General features: G+C 43.8%; 1 protein-coding gene across 12 annotated transcripts in view; it reads right to left on the reverse strand.

Annotated features, from left to right (window-relative positions):
* PRKAG2 (protein kinase AMP-activated non-catalytic subunit gamma 2) overlaps positions 1–19,586 on the reverse strand; it is a 225,238-nt gene that overhangs the window by 74,618 nt on the left and 131,034 nt on the right. For 11 of the 12 annotated variants that reach the window (XR_012652790.1, XR_012652792.1, XR_012652793.1 and 8 more), the window contains one exon: positions 1,060–1,274. Coding sequence is in view for 2 of the 12 variants with exons in the window: in XM_075045175.1 (XP_074901276.1) it covers positions 1,060–1,274 (215 nt within the window). In the remaining 10 variants the exon portion in view is untranslated. Of the gene's footprint in view, positions 1–1,059; positions 1,275–8,687; positions 8,768–19,586 lie in introns of those variants that run through there. The other variant, XR_012652801.1, reaches the window with a different exon arrangement.

Below are 19,586 nucleotides of genomic sequence, written 5' to 3' on the forward strand. Positions count from 1 at the left end.
TAAATTACTAAGAACTGGAATGAAACAGAACTTGTAGTCGTTCAACAGGGAAACAGACCTCATGAACCTTTATGTCCTTTACAGGTCTAGATTTCTAGATAGAGAAAAAGTCAAAGATTTTATATTCTGAGGAAAAAAAATGAAGAAGAAAATCTGGGAAAGACACATGCAGGGTAGTTAACTCTGGTGACAGATCACAGTCTGCTAGTTCCATGAGGCAGGGGAACGGTAAACAGAAAGATACAGTCAATGCAAAGGAATTAACACAGAAAAGAAAGAAGGAGCAAAAAAGCAGAGAAGAAAAGAAAAGAAGAAGACCGATGCCTCTGAGGCTCAGGCTGGCCAAGGGTGAGGGGAGGAGGCACAACGGCATGCAGCGCGGATGTTGCGGTGGGGAGTATCAGAGGTTGGAGTTCATGTATTCCCAGGAACTGCTGAGTTCATGCATTCCCAGGAGCTGAAGAAACCACTGTTATGAAGTCACCTCTACTACGTGGGGGGCTGGAAAAATACCCTGGTAGTGCTGCCCTTCTTTTTCTACTCTCTGAGCTGGGGCAGGAGGTGTAATAGCAACTAGTGCCATTAGACACCAGCTGTCTCAGTCATCTCAGACTCCAGAGGCAGCTAGAACTCAGAACCCCTGCAGCTCATACTGTGAATTTCTTTTTGATGTGCTCTCCTTGGCTGCTAGTTCTCTCATCACCTTTTTGTAAGGGAGATAAAAGACCATCCTAAATAAAATTTTATCCTTCTCTAAAGTGGCATCTCAGCAGTGTATGCTGGCATCCATAGCTACTGCAAAACTTGAGAATAGCGCAAAAATGAGTTCCTATATGGGTAAATCCAAAGGGGAGCTACCACCTTGGGAGTCCTAGTGCCTTGTCAGCTGAATACTGGGAAAGCTGAGACAAGTCTGAAGTAAAAGGCCCATGACATCGTTCTCATTCTGTTCCACAGTACGGACATACGTGCTCTAGCCCACCAGTTGTAATACAAGAAACAGTTAACACACAACCCTGTACATTTCCCAGTGGAAAACTGGACATATGCTTTACTTACTGGTTTTGAGGTAGCACAGGGAGCTGGTGTCATGATAGGAGGCTTGGCTGCACTTTGAGATGGAGGCAAAGAAAATCTCTGCCCTGTGTCCGGAGGTGAAGAACAGTGAATCCGTGTTTCTAGTCTCTCAGGCTCATGCTTGTAGGATTCAAGAGGAAACGTGGGCTGCTTGGTCACTTGTGTTGGGGTAGATGGAGAAGAGGAGAGGCCAGAGGCTGTAAACGAGAATAATTACCAAAGATCAGTTAAGAAGAAAAGTAGACAGAAATCTCAGCTTTACAGTGAACATGTATTTTTGCATCACATTTCCCCAGACTAAAAGTATGTATCTCACCTCCTCATTTATGAAAGGGAATTGCTCTGCCTTGCCTTTAAAACTCTTTTAATCATTCAACTGGTTGAACAGTCTGGTCCATTTACAGGGAGGCCAAGTGGCAAGACAAGAGTGCTGGAGATTCGTGTTGTATTAACCTCCTGTCTAATTGCTTATTTCTAAAATGATCCTCAGCACTGGTATTACTTTATTGTTATAATTTTAATACTCCTGTGAGTCTCGGGATTACCTCTGTCTCATGGCAAACAGCTCAAGAGCTTTAATGGTTGCTTTTTCTTTTCTTTCATTATTTTAACAGTATCTCAGCCAGCAGTTAGAATAAAATTAGGAGCAGAGGCGAAATGAAACAGGGCATATTTCCCATGAGCCTCAGTCTGCTTTCTATAAGGCTCTTGGCAATGCCTTTATACAAACTAGAATTGTTTTCAGCAGCCCTTGAGGAGAAAGATTATTCATATCTTTTGCTGAAAATCAATATCAGCAGCAGATCATTTCTCTTGTGAGCATCCTGTTTTTATTTGACACGTGTTATCTACCCCAGCTGTATTTTTGGTTACGTTCTTAGGGCAGTTCTGAATTGTAATCAAACAGATCATTTAAGCTATATTTATTATCCATTTAAGAAACAGCAGACATCTACAACCAATTATAAAATTCAAGTTACAACATCTGTGTTTCCTGTTATATCTATATGTACGTCAGCAAACAAAGGATGATTCTCTTATGCCAGCATAAATCAGGACAGACTTAAATGCATAAAAACTATAAGGCTGAACAGAGCTACATATTTTTAAGTGGGCTATATGATCTCTGAATTTGGTTCACTTCTTGTACTTCCAGAGATTTGTGCAGATGATCAGTTAGTCCAGAGAGGACTCAAGTCCATTGAAAGGGAGCAGATAAGATAGCATTTAATAAGCATAAAATCCCAAGCTACCCAAAAAAGTGTTTGAGAACATGATAATGCATCTTCATGATAAGTCTAGCTCATCTTCTCGGTGTGAGCTTTCAAAGCTCCATCAGAGATTTTTGCACCAGAGATTTTTTCCCATTCAAAAGCTTGCACTGGTCTACACACAGCCTCTACTGGTCCTTCCTTCCAACCTGGGGTAAAGTGCATTAGTACAACTCACTTTATACTCATTACCTCTCGGTGTCACATTTTACCTTGCAGACAGCATTTTCAAAGAAAACTTTGTATTGATGGAAAGTAAGAATAAAACTCAGTAATAACTAAGATGCTAGACTCAGAAGACTAGAAATCCAACAACTCGGGGAGGGATCTGTTACTTTAAGAAACTATCACTCCTGACATACCTGGGGAAGAGTTACCATATGGTTAAAGGAATTAAGGAGGAATTTAGGTAACTGTTCTTTAGCTATCATTCTTCATTGAAAACAACCTTTCTTGATGGCTTTTACATATGAAGAGAATTAACTTTAAGAGAATAGAATCACTCATCAAGAAACCTGCAAAATAATTAGGCTCTAATGTGTTTTATTTGTAGTGGGTTTAGTGGTGCAGTGTAATGCATTTATTTCTTTCAAAGAAAATCCTAACTCTCACTGAAAAATTTTAGCTTTGCTGGAATCAAAAAGGACCCCCTACTCAGTCCCTCTCTTCAGTCCTGTTCCAGAATTGCAGCTGCCCTCCAAGGACTTCCACTTCATTTCATAAAGAGACCTGCAGCTCTGCCAACCAAGAGCAATAACCACAGATCCAGTGGAGACTGGGTGTTGTAGGCAGATACAAACGTTGGCTAATGTGACATGCCACGGGGTGAGGCAAGAAGAATAACCCTGGTATTTTGAATGTCCTCAACTTCTGCTGATTTCAGTGGACTGGAGTGTTCCACATCTTGAAGGATTAAAAGGACACCTTACTTGCCTGTTCAGTTTTTGCTTACAGACAAATTTAGATAAACAGTTCTGGGGAAGATGCTCTTCTGTGTTTTTATGGATGTACAAATGTTTCCTGAGCACTCAGATTGGGGTTTGAGGTGGATGGTGGCTGTAATTGATGCAAATGAAAAACCACAAAAAGGGAGAAAAACACCATTAGACCTTAAAGTCTTGCTGCTGGGATGTGTTCACTGTGCGCTAATGTATTCAGCAAGTCTACAAAAACCATTTCCAGTATCAACAAGCTCTACCAAAAGCGCTATTACCAGGCATAAGGAAACCACATATTCACTGTCCTAACAAGGCTGGCCTGCCAAGTGTAGAGGACATCTATAGGACACAGGACGGTGAGGATCAAAGGAGACCAAGGAAGTAACAGCTCTTACATCCTATGAAAACTATTGCCACGTCATTATAAATGTGTAATAGCACAGCCAGGATAGACAGTGTTGTTTCCATTTTATAAGAACGTTCACTGTTGGTGAATCTCCTTTTCAGTGCCAGCCTTGGACACTTGTGATGAGTTTTTACGGATGAAGAGCATCTGTGACTTCAGTAACTTTCCTAGGAGCACTCAGCCTTAGAACTGACTGTTTCAAGTAGGCACTTAAAACATAAAGTACTCACCATCAGGCACACCCTATATATTTGAGATCCAATTTTTCCATGACTCAGCTGCTGCACAGAGGTGGAGGGAAAATTATAATTATTTTGCAGGGTATTTGATTAAATTATGTAATTAAGCTTTTCAATCTTTGGTATTTAAAAGCCTAACTCATAGCATTATTGTGGTATCTATGTTATTTAAATTTGTACAATACTGAGATTGAAAGAATAATCCCATAGGAAATGTTATTTTTATGATTATTAAAACAAAAGACTTTTGGCTGCTGTGGTACAGCTCAACATCCTAAACCCTACAAAGGATTTTATAAAAGCCTGCCACATAAAAGAATGAAAATCTGTAATATATACCCAGACCAAAATTAGTTCAGGAGTAACAGAAATTTGTATTAACTTTAATCCTATTGGACTGCCACCTAAACAGGCAGCATTGGTGTAAATATATCGTTATATGTATGTGCAGTAGTTGCTCTGTTCTACTACAAAAGGAGTCCATTGAAGATACAAAATACAGCTATATCCCATGGATGAAAATAGTTCATTTTGGAGAAAGTATGTATAAAACAATTAAGCAGTGAAAACTAGCCAACAATTCTAGAGTCTTCTATAATGAAGCTGAAAAAATTCAATATGTATGTAGGATTTTGGAAAACAATCTTTGAGATTGGCTGCAAAATCTACTGGTTCTGGTAACAAGATGAACTGATATGGTAAGTAATTATCTCTTATGCTAATGTTTCTTTCATCAGACAATGAAATGCATAATGAAATGTGATCTTTTCATGTTAAGAATCTAAATAGCTCTTCATTTTTCTGTAACACAAACCAAGAATTTTAGACCAAAAAATAAAAGAGAAAAATTCTAGCAGATCAGTTACTGTGTCACTGGCTAACACAAGGTTTTGTCCTATGTTTTCTATTCATCGTCCCTGTCCAGTTTTAAAACAGTCCGAGAGTTTTGCTTTGTTCTGATTCATCCTGGCATCCCCTTTCTGGGGACAAAGCAAGAGTGAAAAAAGAGGGTAACTTTGTGGTCTCTGTAACTGGTGAATCATAAGTCCTAACATTTGCATAATTGAATATGCATATGAATAAGTATTCATAAGAATATATTCATACATGGTGCAAAATTGCATTAATGTAAAACAACTTTCATATTATAGTATAACTTTATTCAGAACATGTACGTGACATCCTAACAGAACTAAATACCACTAGTCTTAATTTTGAGCAAAATGGAGCTATCTCTGGTTGCCTTCTCCCTGTGACAGTGTTGTCTCTGATGGCACGCAGTGGTGGCCCAGCACGCAGTTCTGTGTCTGCATTTGAGCAACGTCAGCTGGGATCTAGCCACACATCACAGGTTGGATGCAAGAGTCCTGAGAAAGTACTGCTGTAAGAGCAGAGCCCACGGCTTTGGCCCAAGTTAGCACGCAGCGCTGGCTGGTATTTAGTTGGTCACAAACACATCAAGATAATGTTGCTGCTTTCACTTGTTTCTCTAGGTATTTGCAACTATTCGTTTTAAATAAAGCCCTTATTTTGCACAGCATGAAGTTCTCCACCCACCTACTTGGGCATTCTGATCCAAACCAGCCCTCTACTGATCCATAACAGGAAAGGATAAAGCGCTACGTTGTCATTCGCGTACTCCCAAGGGAAGAAGGGTGGCTGCCCTCCTACATTTCCTACATTCCCTGGGTGACACCCACATTAGTTCTGTCACCTACATTTCATGCCTGACCTGGCAGGATGCATCTGGCGGTTGCTGGGAGGAAGGATGCTGCTCACAGCCCAGTGATTCCTGCCAAAGCCTCCCTTTTATATCAGCCCTTTTCCAGAAAGAAAAACAGCCCCTGCCCCCATGAACCTTCGGAGCCACCTGCCCACAAATGCTGCTGCAAGGGATTGCAGGGATGTGCTAATGCTCCCCTACAAAAGGGTGGCTTCAGGTGGTTTGTAATAAAGTCACACTCCCTTGTTGAGGGCTCAAAGGATATAGCCAGCAGCCTGCTCTCAGACTTTACCTTTGTATTTGTGCGCTTAAGATGAAGTTGCTAAAAGTGGTGAGAGTTACTGGCCATGAAATACAAATCACTTTTGCAGTGTACCTCTTCCTAGGGATCACACCAGGATTCTCTCATCCTGTGCCCGATCACGCAGATAATGCCATTGCTAACACATAAAAGCTGTTGCTAAAATAGCTTTCCAAGTTTATATATAGGGATATATTAATTTACCATTTAGACTGAAACTTCTCAGAAAAAACCAAAAGGAATTTCCATTTGCAGTGGCTCCATGTGACACTTTTTGTCTGATTCCTTCCCAGGACAACACTGTCCTTTCATTTCCATTCTTCAGCTGGCAGTGAAACAGAGAAGGCGGCAGGCTGTGGCTGCTGAATTTTAAGTAGTTAGCAGCACAAGTGAATCTGAGTTGAGCCGACTGTTCATTAAGCTGATTCACTCTTCAGACACAATACTGTGTTAATTTTGACACATAAGCAAATTGATGCAAATTATGTGAGATGAAGTTTAATGCCACTTAATGGCAATAAGACTATGAACCCATCAGCAGGTAAATGGCTACTGGCTGTTTCTATTCAAATGGTACTGGTGATGTTGACACTAAATATTGTAAAATAGCTGTTAATTTAAAAAAAAAAATACATAAAACTAAGCCTGAAAAGTAATCTTGAGGTTTTGTAGCAAAAAATATGACAGATACTGCCCAGGAAATTTCCTGCCGTATCTAGCATTTTCACTTACACACCAATTCAGGATGCCTCCTGCCCTACAAGAACTATAGCTTCTACGGTCAAAGCATATAGCCTGTATCTGTGATCAACAGAGCATCACCCGTATAATGGCCAGGCCTTCCAGTCCTTCATCTAAGCTCCCTGGTTCCGGCTGAGCAGCATCTACCTTAGCTGCATTAGTAAGCACATTTGTTTCAATCTTATCGAAACAACTCCATGTCTTTTCATGTAGCTGGTACACCATTCAATGGGAAGATTACTTGTTTCCAAAATCATCTTTCAGATTTTTTTATTAATCAAAGGAAGAGAAAAATACACACTTTAAGTCATTAAAATATCATACACTGTCTGAAAAGTTTCACAGGGAAATGTATATTTTTGCAGTAAAAATCTACTTTCTTTATATTAGTTCAAACATCGTAAAGGAAACCGCTCCTTACGTGGTCTCAGCCACAGAAATACCTGAACCTGACTGCTCCAACTTTTGCTTTAGAAGCTATTTCACTTTGTAAAACCAAAGACAAAGCCGTATCAGTTTCCAGGATTCAGCCTGTTCTACTCCACTTGTGGTCTATTTACATGCCTAAACAACTAACACCTTTTCCTTGTAAAACTGAGAAAATCAGGAGCTGAAGAGTTTAATTAGTAAAGTTTTGAGAATTGTTCTTCTTTCTGAAGATCTCGAGGCCCCTTTATGAGGAAAGGCTGATCAGGAGAAACACCTTCCCAATGCTGCATCCTTTCAAGGGTTTACTGCAGGTTTCTCCTGCGCTGCTGATTAGTCAGAGGATCTTCCACCTTGTCCAGAATCGTACGTTGGTTATCTTACATTTGTTAGATGTACTGGACAAATCTGGAAAGACTTGACACGTTATGTCAGCATGGCTTACGGAACATAACCAAAATAGTATTTCATCTCCTTAGAGCAGCTTTTCAAATACCCACCACCTGGGAACAGCAAGCAGGCTACACCACCAGTCTCAGATAAAGGGGGCTTCGCAGGCCTTGTGAGGTTTCGGTTTTGTGTTGTTTTGCCTCTTCAGGGTGCGCTGCAAGGTTCTGGATATGTTACCAAAGCAGTCATCGCCTCTGCACTGTCAGGCTGGATCAGTCCGACAGGCTCCCAGCCGTGGGGGATATACCCTGCAGAGCTCCCCTGGCCCCACTGCACGAGCACCCTTGCAGGCAGTTTCTACCCTCTCCTCCCAAGCTTAGCACCTTTTTGAGACAGAAACCTCCACAGTGACTCTGCGTTTTCACACTTAGTTCTTAACAGTTACTCTCTACAAATAGATGAGTTTCATCGCTTTGGGGTTTGCATTGACTGTTTTCAACAGACTTGTATTTTTCCTTGATTCAGCAGACAAATTTCTATCAGGGTATGTGAGTTGACCAGGGGGCTTGATGGTCGAGAGAGAGGTGGCTGTCAAGGGCTGTGAACTTGGGCTCTTAGGGCTATAGGCAAGCTGCAGGAAGTAGTACATAGGATCCAGACATGTATACAATTATGAATTTGTTGCTTTTAAAGCAACAGATACATGGGATCCAAATGCAGCAAACAGACCAGAAATCCTGGCGTAGACCATCCCTCCCAGTGGGATTTTTCTAGTTCTCATTGGCAGGAAGGTTCCAGCCTGGCTTCTAACTCCTGATTTTCTGCCACCCTTTCTCCTTTGTCTTGAAAATACTGGAGAGAATACTGTGGACAGCTAACTCATAGCAAAGAAACAGAGATCACCCACAAGCTTGATGGCAAAGAATGGCTTTTTTTTTTGTTTTGTTTTGTTTTGAGACAGCCAAATGCACATTCCAGTGCTGTTTGACAGCTTGACAGGTGATAAATGAAGAGGTCCTGGTCATGGTTGAGGCAGCCACTGAATAAGTACCTGAGCCAGGCATGAGCAATTAGCTCAGCATGGTAATTACATCGAGAGACTCAGCACCAAGACTTTACCAGGCACCATATGGCTGTGGCCAGCACATACTGTCAGAAACACAGGCAACACGTACCTTGGCAGAACCAGTGCCAGTGATAGGAGCAAAGTATTAGCAGTGATCCTCAGCAGGTAACAGCACGACGGGGAAACATCCTGTAGAACCACAAGAAGCAGGAGGAGGAGGTTTGGGCGTGCATCTCTCTAAGAAGCACACGGGAGCAAAGAATGCTTCATCCTCCTGTGTGTCCATCACCCACAAAGCATGGGGTCAAGAAGTTTGCAAATACCAGCTTTTCACTTTCTGAATCACCTGGCTGACTTTCCAGCCCTGCTACTGAGAGCAGAGCCAGAGGAGTTGACGAGTGCCACCTTCCAAATGGCTCCTGCTGTACACAAACCCAGGACCGCCGATAATGGGATACGACTTCTGCAACCGCTGCCTGGGGGTAACTGCTGGGGTATAACAAAAGCTAACTGCACAGTACTATGATACCTATCTAAAAAGTCACTAAAATGAAAATCAATCCCTCCATTCAAACTGTGCTGGAAGGACACATGACATTTGTGCAAACTGCGAGTTTCTTTTTCTGATCCAAACTAGATGACTAATGAGCATAAGCCAATCCATGCAAATAAGCCACGTGCAACAGTTGGCCCTTATCAACATACTGATAACTGCTGAAAGAAAAGTCTCCTCTGACTTCCCAGCCCCGTATCAGCACGTTAGCCGGGCATAGCACTACATCACATGGCAGAGATTCACATGGTCACTTGTACTATGTGCTGGTTAGAGCCGGCTGCTGTGAGAAACAGTGCCTACAGCAGAGCTACTTTATTTACTTAATACACCACCTGGCATTTAAACTTTCACAGAGTACTTTGTGTTCAGAGGCTTTAATGAAATAACTTTTGTTTTCTATTTTAGCAAAGACGTCTGGCTGCTAAAGCTAACATTTAACAGCTCTTTCCACATTAACCTCAGTTGTCCTATCTAGGCTTTCTTTGCTGTTTTGAGCCAAGCTGAGCTAAATGCTCCCCTGCTGTTACAGAAAGCTGCAAACTGGCTGTCTTTGGTGACACTTCAGTGGCCAGCACTGTCTGTCTCTCCATCACCCTGTCCTCTGCTAGAGGCTGCTATAACTGCTTTCTGCCCCGGCACCCTCTCCCTGGTTTTGCACAGCAAAGCTTCCAAAGCACAGTTACCATCATCATTGTTCGTGTTTTGCTTCTGGTAGCACCCACTGCGTGCAACGTGCTTCACAAACATAAAAGATAACACAGGCCCCGACCTGAAGGGTTTACATTTTGAGAGGCAAAGGAAAAGAGGAGGAAAATTAAGGGGGGAAAGGTGGGAGGGGGAATGTTGTATGCACAACATCTAAAGACAAGTTTGGAAGTAATTACTTGCTTGTTCTGATGCTTAATTTCACACTTACGGATTTCATACTTAATCACTGCACTGAATGTCAGTTTTTCAAAAGCAGCTGCTTGGGGGGTTGCAGAATAGGGTAAGTTGTTGCTTCTCCTATGATTTACGATACGCTCATCCAATGTAAATTTAAAAAATGAGGGAACTGAGGCAAAGATTTTCTTAGCTTGCTTGTTCTGCATCAGTGCCTTAACCACATACTTTATTCCTGTAACATGCTAAAGGAGAGGAACACCCTATAGAAACTGAAAAAAAACCCAAACATTTTACAAATCTGTCATTAGAGGTCCAAGTTAATGAAAAGAACAGTCTAAATCCGAGCCTGCAGAACCCCACTGAAATCACTGTGGGTGATTTCATCTGCACAGTACATTTACTCTCTGTGTAACCGAAAGACAGAATATTAATGCACATGAAGACCACTAGGATATCCATTTACAGTGTACGCATGAAAGCCCCAGGGCTGGCGCCAGGGGAATGCATACTGTAATGCTGCACACAGCCACGACCGCGCAGCAAGAAGGCAGGCGTTCAGACTGTGCCACTTTGAGGTTTGGAATAGCAGGTTATAAGGCTGCCGGAGCAGAGTCTTCAGGACTCAGGTCCTGGGACCAGCTCTCAATTTATCAGTTCACATTAGCCTCAGTTTCCTACTCTTACAATGAAGAAAATAGCTCTAGAGGTGCTAGTAAAGGCATCAGAGTTACAGCTGGATTGCAAGTCTTGCAGCACAGTTTACTTTTGTGTTATTTTCTGCAATGCTTACAAGGGCACTGAGGTGAGAGTAATTAAATATTTGCAGAGTGCTCCAAATCCTCAGGAAAGCTGTAGCTAGAGAATGAAGCCGTAATTTGCCATTTCTTCACTTCTGAAATTCATGTTTTTCATTATAAAAAGAACAAAAAATCTCCCTCATTCTAGCTCTTTTCAAAATTCAACAGGAGTCCAAGCACTGCTTCAGCCTGTGGCATTTTTCTCTCCCCACTGTGTCTGACTCAGACTTCTGTCTCATCATAATTCCTATCTTGCTAACCTGGGAATTAATCTTTTTGTGCACACATGGCACAGCAGAGATGACACAGTGCTCTCTAGCACACCTACCAAAGCCTTCTGAAGAAATAACTAATGACTTCGTGGCTCTTGTTTGATTGAAAATAAATTGCTATGGGCCTGCTCCTGTTCCTTATGCCACTGGGTAGTATAATTTCCATTGCCTTCATTGGTACCGGATCATGCTTTTAGTTGAACATTAGTGCAGTAAATGGCTGCTTTCTCTAGACACTAGCCTGCTCCAAGACTAACCCTCTCCTTCCCATGAAATGATCCATGCAACACCGGCTTTCTTCTGCCTTTCACAATTAGATCTCGAAGTGATGTAGGTTACAACCGACCTCAGATCTCTGTCCTTCTGGTTAGTTCTAATCCAGACTGGTCTCCCAATGCAGTACAAACACAAGCACAAGGATGAGGGCAGCAGGAAAAGGGCCAGGAAGAAAGCAGAATCACTCTGTACAGTGGCATTGCTGGTTTATACCACATGAAGTGTACAGAAAACAACAGCCCAAGTTTTGCTAACTATTGCTATGAACAGAGCTGTTCATCTAGGATCTGGCTGAGGGCACAAGGGAGAAAAAAAGGGAGAAGGTGGCTGCACAGCCATGTACCAAAACCACAACTATATCAAAAGACTTAAAGTATGCCCTGAATCGGGAGGGACTTATCTACCACTGGCAAGTCCATGCTTCCCATATATGAGGAATCAGTTACCATCTTATTTTCTTCTCCCAGCACAGAAGCTGGGTGACCTTAAAATCAAATGAAGTCCTGTCCTCTTGCTGTGATTCTCCACACCCTTACCCATAAAGTAAGTACTGTCATGATACCCAGCAATTAAATGAGGCTGAAGAGCAGCGATATCACATCTGTACCTCAAAACTTCAGGATGGAACCAGGAGTTACCCCAAGAGGCTATCCAAGGTATACTAAAAGGTATGCCTACAAAGTTTTAGATGCTGGTGTTGCCACAACTGTGCAAGTCAAACATGGTTAGCCAGCATGCTACATGCTCAACAGAGCCATGAGCACTTTGGCCCATCCTACTTAAAGAGTTCAGCAAGAAATTAATCCCTACTTTATTAACAAAAGCCTAAACGAAACTTTAAACACATACCTGGATAAATATCAGTTAGATGAAATGAACACTCACCCTGGGATCTTTAATGATTCTATCATTTTGGAGGTCCCCTTAAACTCCATCATCTTATTCTTCTTACCTGCCTATAGTAAAATTCAAACTCATGGGAGGGGACTAAACTTCACTGATGTCCATTGCATTGGATCAACCAACACCCGGTCCGATTTTATATCTCTATTGCCAAGTGTTTATATTGACCACACACATTTCTGGTATTTCTGCACCAACTACATGACCCAAGGTTGGCCTGTGCCTTCCCAGCCACATATGCTTTCTTGACTCCTGATCTGCCTCCTTCTTCTGCAGACCAAGCATCTCCTCTCCTCTCTACGCTTCCTGCTAAAATGTTACATCTAACACTCCACTTCGGGTCCACTAGAGACTGATGCTATTAGAATAAGTTAGAGGAATTCCTCACACATTTCCTTTTTTCTTCTTATTTCACCTTCTGTTTGCAGGCTGACTTAAACCTTCCTCATCCACTTGCCTACTCACCAGAGCACCTGCAAGACCAACCCCTAACAGCATGCGACCGGCTGGCTTCCTTCGCTTGCCTGCACAACAGTTTGCAGCTGATACCTCCTCTCAACACCCAGCTCTGGGGTGCTGCAAGCTCCTGGCAGGAAAAAGCACAAGTGCCCTTCAGTAGAGCACGCTTACATTTTTCCAAAGGGCTGGCCAGGCAATTTTCCTCTCCAGGAAATCCTTCCCCTCCCTTGTCATCCAACCCCAGCTTCAACCCACAGCCCATCCCAGGTCACTATTAGAGCATGCCTCCAGCACATGACAGCAGTCACATTCCTGGCTTGTTTTACTCCTCAGAGCTGTCATCCTGCTATAAAGTGTATGAAAACAGTAGGAGCCAAAAGGACCCGGCATGTTGAAAGAGAGTACCTAAATAGCAGACTCTTTGGAGCAGGGGACACCTTCATGCCAGAGATTTCCCTCAGTGGGGAAATCTGACATATTTAAGGAGATCTACCTTTGCCCTTTCATTCTGCCTTTCCCTCTCATGACACCAGTTCTCATCCTTTTGCAGGTGTCTCTCTAAGTCCTGGGAGACTTCGGCCCATCAGCTGTGGACAGGCAGTTCACACTGACACTCTCAACTATCCTTATTTCACACTCAAGTCAATACTCTAAAGCAGGCTAGGGATTTCACAGCCATCGCTTCAGTCCTCAGACTCAGGAAGGCTGAGCCATGTCTGTTCACGTACAAGACAAACCCAGAGGACTAGCACACTTTAAACTGCAGACGCTAGGCAAATTAAGCAGCCATAAAAATCACGTAAGGCAAACAGAGTGCTTGGTGCTTCCATTGCATCAGGCAAAAGCTCAGTGCATCTCCAAGCAGGTACCTTTGAAGAGGCCCTTCCTCCAAGTTTGCTACCTCTCTGACTAGGACCAGGCAATATCTGAAAGCTCAGACATAAGAGATGCAGAAAAATCTATGATATGAATGTTAACATACTACAAGGGGAAAAAGCAGAAACAACTCCAACTGGCTAACGTGCCAGAGAAGAAAAGCAGGTCTTAAATATCTCAGTAGCTCCTTCCCTACATGGATCAGTAAGAAAGCTACATCCATTCCTAGAAGATGTGAATTAGAGAACAACCTGTGGGCAGTGATCTGACTGTCTGCCCTATTGTTTTTTGTAATTCTACAATGCTCAAGGAAAGGAAATGTACAGAAGACACCTATGCCCTTTTATTTAAGGCTTTACCCTTCAAGGATCTGTGCACACAGGGGCAGACGTGGAGAGGGGCTTCAGAGGAGGCTGCGAGGAGGGAACCCGAGGGCAGGACCAGACTTCCTGGGGAAGGGATGGCCTCACCAGTCAGGACCAGATCGAGCAATTGGTGAGGCTGCTGCAACAGCCCTGGCAGAGCCGCTCTGATGTTGCTCTTCAACTCAGAGTAGATGATTACCACAACCTCCACCCCACCGCCCTGTCCACTGACACAGCTGGAAACAGACAGGGTTCAGGGCTTCGAACCCGGAAAAAAGTACGTTCAACCTAAAACCTTCTGAAGAGCAGGAGGACAAGGGTGATCCCGGCAAGAGGAGCGGGTGCTTTGCTGCTAACCTGCCCCGGCCCCCTGTGCAGGTCCGTGCGATGCACAGGCAGCCGAGCAGGGTGCTGGTTATGCAAGTCCTGACTCAGATGTCACGGAGCAAAGCCAACACCGCAAAGGCCACGGTGAACAACTGTCAAATGATAAAAGATTTCAGTCACTGCTGACTGAAGCTGGATTTAACCTAGCAGGGAAAGGCTTTGTATCTCATTACCGACCCGCTGCGTCAGTCACTTCCCTCCCCAGCTGCACTATTTTGACCTCATTTCTGAAAACAAATTATGAGCTGTTTTCTCCTTGTAACGAGTAACTATTGCACTGGAAAGCTGGTTGTCTTCAGTTGTTAAAGGAAGGCAGTGCTGCAACCTATTCCTCGAAGCATGGGCAGCTCTGGACAAGAGTATCACTACCCCAATCCCTGCATACCCCCTAGATACCCAGGACTCCCACTCAGAAAGCCATTTAGACTGAATCTGCCTCCACAAACAGACCTTTGACAAGCTTTCAGGCATTTCTGCAAGTAGTAAACCACATCTATTACCCTGGTTTACTGAACATTGGCAAAAATGTATTTGATGCTGAGAGTCATCTGCTGCTGCTCAACACAAATGAATCAGTCAGATGGTAAAAGACCAGCTGGCTTTAAAGAGCCATCCAGATTAGGGTTTGTGGCTGATAGCTCATTAGCTGAGCCAGGTCTTGCAAAAACCAGACGAGAAAGGGGACTGGTGTCTGGTCCTTCCAGTCCAGATGCAGAGGACATAAGATGAGGAGACTGTACTTGCCAGGAAAACCACATCCTTTGCTTCCCCAAGCCTCTATTTTTTCTGACAGCTGATTATGTTCCTGACACGTCCAGAAAAATAGAAGATGACACTGCAGAGACAGCATGAACATATGATCCATAACTCCTACCAAAAGCTTACAGATTGACTGCAAAGAACATCAGGAAGTTCTGCAATGTTCTCCTTTCAAGAGAGGACAGGATAGTACTGAATAACGCTCATGGCTCTCCAAATGTTTCCCTAAGATTTATCCTTACAGGCTCTTGTCACATCAGGGGCCTTCAGCAGTTCATTTGCACCATTCGTTCCATCACATTGTAAAGCTGTGGCCCCAAGAAGCTTTTTTTTTTCCTCTTTTTTTTTTTTAAACTGTTGCATTGATTGAACAGATATACTCTGTCAAAGTTTCACCACTGTAAAAGCAATTCAATCACTGTTTTGTGGAAGGTAGCTGGTATTTAGCCGACACTTTTTTCTTGATGCAGGATTGAACATGAAGCATCACCCTGAAGTTCTGTTGAACTTGAACGGGATCCGTCTTGGAACAACTCAGCTGTATCAGTGTTGGACCATGGCTGGTACAAGCTGAACACCAGCCCAGGCCAGCTGAGACCTCCGGACCATCACGTGGCTGGCCGCTAGCCTTGCAGAGCTTACGTCCAAGGGATTCACACTATGTGGAGCCAAGTGTGGGATCTCTGACAGCGTTTGCTTTAGCCCTGTCCGTCCCAATGATGCAAAAGGAGTGCTCAGCCCTATTCCAAGCACAGATTGTGCCGGGTTCTGCCACCCCACAAAGTCCTGGAGTTCGGGTGAAAGCAACTTCCTAGCACAGACTTGAAACTTTACAGGGTTAAGACCAGCAAACACGGTTTTTGGAGAAGGCACTGACTTCCATTCAACTGTGGCAGCAGCAAGAGTGGTAGTGGGATTAAACCAAGATGAGAGAGGAGCTCGGTGTGCTGGTACTACTGGTATGGAGCAGGCAGAGCAGGAAGGTTGACAGCTCAGGAGCTGGGGGAGCAGTTTCACCAAAATTATGATTATTTGTGTTACTCTGTGCTCTGAGTGCACTGCTTCATCTCGGCAAACAAAGCCGCAATGAAATTAAAGGGCCCTGACAGCAAATCAGAACTATTTAATGTGAAGGAAAATAATCAGACCTGGATGGGGGGCTTGGGCACAGCTGGCTGCAGGAGGAGGTGAGTGCTACAGAAACAAAAAGGGTATCAGCCAGAGCGGGCTTAGCCACTAAAATGGCCAAGGTAAACAAGGCACAACCTTTGCTAGGCCCTCAGCAGTATGCAATTGGAAAAAGGGTCCCTGATAGACATAATTATGTAACTTTGTCATTGCTGAGACACGACGGCTCTAATCGATGACCTTCCTTCCCCGTGCCCTGTGTCCCACCAGTGGTGAAAGTGCTCCCAGCCACTGCACACCTACGTACAATGGCAGCGTGCAAGAAATGTGTAGAAATAAATCCATGCAGGAACAACAGAATACGTTACTAACTGTATTTTGTTTCATTCCTTTGATCTGTCACCTGAAATCAATCAAAATCCAAAAGAAAATATCCCAAACCTGTGCTTAAAAAATATGTATCACATTGTTTTCATTCACATTGATGAATCCTTTTCCATTTTTCTCTTGCTGATGTCTAAAGCTGGAGTTTTAATGACATTTTGCTCTGGCTCTGTTTTCAACACCACTGATGATAAATACATGCCAGCAGCCAGCTGAAGCAACAGTTGCTACAGATCCAGTGTCAGAGTGTGACAGACATGTGGACGGCTGCTGTAGATGGGAGGACACGCAAGCGGGGACCCTGTGATTCCCGGTCATGTGCCACAACGTGATCAAGGAAAACTGGCTCAGTCCTTTCCCTCGATCTCCTTCCTCTCCTCCTCCCCTTCCCGAAGGAGCTGTCGGCTTTCTTCTCTTGCACTTGGAGCCATTTGGTTTGGCTGACACCGGGGATTTACCTCAACTAAATTAAACCAAGACAGGAGAAATGTGTGCTGAACACAAGGAAACTATCTGCCAGCAAAATATATGAAGCGAAGGGTGCAGGAAATGCCTCAATATTCACAGCCATCCATGGCCATGTCATCCCTCCTTTACTCAGCTCTGGGCTCTCCCAGAGACCTTTCAGGCAGATCTAAAACCTTTAGCCAAGGGCTCTTCTGGCTCCCCAGAAGACTTTCCTTCCTCTTTACTGAGCAACGATGCTGAGGAGGGTGAAGGTCCCCTTTCCTGCTGCTTGCAGGTGTTTCTTTACTGTTCCCACTCTCTCCAGAGCTGCACTCTGCCCAGTTCTTCTCTTCCCCCACCCCTCCTCCTCGTCCGTCGATCCCTCCTCCAGCACCCAATGAACAGGACCCAAATTCAGGACTAATTTGGGAAATAATCATGCAATTGCACTGGCAGAAAACAAGTGTCTTTGATGACATCAGTAGCAGAGACGAGGACCTTGCTGGGAGCCAGGTGCTGTCCTTGGGGGGGATTTCATTCCCTCATGAAGATTACAGGGCCGATTTGTGCTGAAAATGCTGACTTTGCTATGTCCTCCTATATCCCCATGGGGATTATGGGACTGTATTAACAAACCTCCTCCTTCCCCTCCTCTGCCGGGAGCATCCCGGCACTCATGGTGCTCCTGCTCTCATGATTTGCTGGGGAAGAGGAAGCAGGAGCACAATGTGCTCTCACCATCATCCTCTCCGCGACCGGTAGCATCACCTATGCATGAACTGGTGCTTGCCGAAGTGTGGGAAGGTCAGATGGCTCAAAGCACAGAGCCAGATTTCTGCAGATCCCAGGAGAATTGGCATCGATTACAAATATGTCCCTTCAGCTCTGCAATATTACTGCTGATCAGCTATGCCATCCCAAACTAATGAGCACTTTGCAGAAAAAAAAAAAAGCCAAAAACCTCACGACAGAGCTCTTCTACAGCAGATTATTAACCACTTTATAGATCCCTTCCAGGCTGCAGTTTGCTTTTTCTGTTGAGAGAAAGTTATTTGCCAATACAACTGCCTTAAAACATGTGGTGATGCATATTTCATCTCTTAAAAGTGATTAATACATTTGCTTAGAACAAGAGGCATTTTTAAAGACCAAAGCCAACATTTGGTGGTGGAGGCTTTGCTAAAGCAACATGGAGTCATGATTCAGCACGGAGAAGTTCTTCCTAGGTAAGTTCTCCGGCCACAGAACTACTTAAAGTGTCAGTTTAATGCAATAAGGTTGTTTATACCTATAGCACACTGCATATCAGTTGATCAAACTGCAACTTCAAAGGGGTCTCAAGTGCTTGGAAGCAGCAGTATAGTTAATAATGTAAAACAAAACTCGACAAAGGCAAGACATCAGCAGTAGAGTATATGGGGCTCTGCAGAAATTAGCTTCCATTAGACTTAATCAGAGCAGCATTTCTCATTCCCCTGAGAACACAGATGCAATTTATCCCTTGAGCTACACACTCGCTTTTGGAGTCAGGCCCATTGTATCATTTCCATCAAATATGTAGAGCATTATCTGCAATAAGATGTAGACCAAAATAACAACCTACACATCTCGCTTTATTAAACCATGATTTATATGCTCCCAATGGCTAAAAGTTGCTCTTCAAACAGGGGGCAGAGGCACAAACTAGTCCATTACCTTCCTTTTCTGAGAGGTCCCAGCAATGCCGTCAGCACATCCCCATTCCTCGGCAGAGACATGCATTAATTCATGACTTTTCCTGGGCAGCCAGGGCTGGCCGAGTTCCCACCGCGCCGAGCTGGAATGCGAAGCTGCCCCTTCCTGGCAGGCTGCTGGGGTCAACCTCTGCCATTGACTCAGCTGCCCCTGTTTGCACTTTGGTTGCTAATTGGACCCCTCTAACACCATGGAGATGACTCCTGCTCAAATATTTGGCTTCACGAGAAGCCAACTTGCAGATAACGCGTAAAACAGAACGTGGCACAGAAATTCATGGGAAAAGCACATGCTTATCAGGAAGGTAACACATGGGATGTCTCTAGTCTGTAATGTGGCTAATCATGGCTTTGTTTGTTTAGGTTTTTTTTTTTTCCTAAAGACAAACTTTCTCGCTTTAGGGAGCTTTCAGATCTGATCTGCTTTCCATCTTCTATATATTTCATCCCACTTGGATAATGAAACAGATTCTCCTTACTCTAAGTGGCACCTGGGCTTCCCAGTTCTCCCACACGAGTGGAAAGCTGCAATGCACAGGTCTGCACTGCAGACAGAAACAGATGGTCTGGATTTTATTGAACTGTCACGAAACCTTCTTCCTTACATTAGCAGCTGTAAAACATACACATTTAAAAAAAAAGCACGTGCACTATTTTCATTTCCCCCTGCTCCAGTCCTACCCCCAGGGGATCTTTATGCCTTGCCTCTAATGTAGACCTTAGTCTTTCTGGCTGAGGATGCTGGGGTCCATCTCCACTTCTGTGAGGAGGCCTAAAAATC

This window comes from Buteo buteo, chromosome 2, assembly GCF_964188355.1.
Source record: "Buteo buteo chromosome 2, bButBut1.hap1.1, whole genome shotgun sequence".
NCBI classification, from domain to species: domain Eukaryota; kingdom Metazoa; phylum Chordata; class Aves; order Accipitriformes; family Accipitridae; genus Buteo; species Buteo buteo.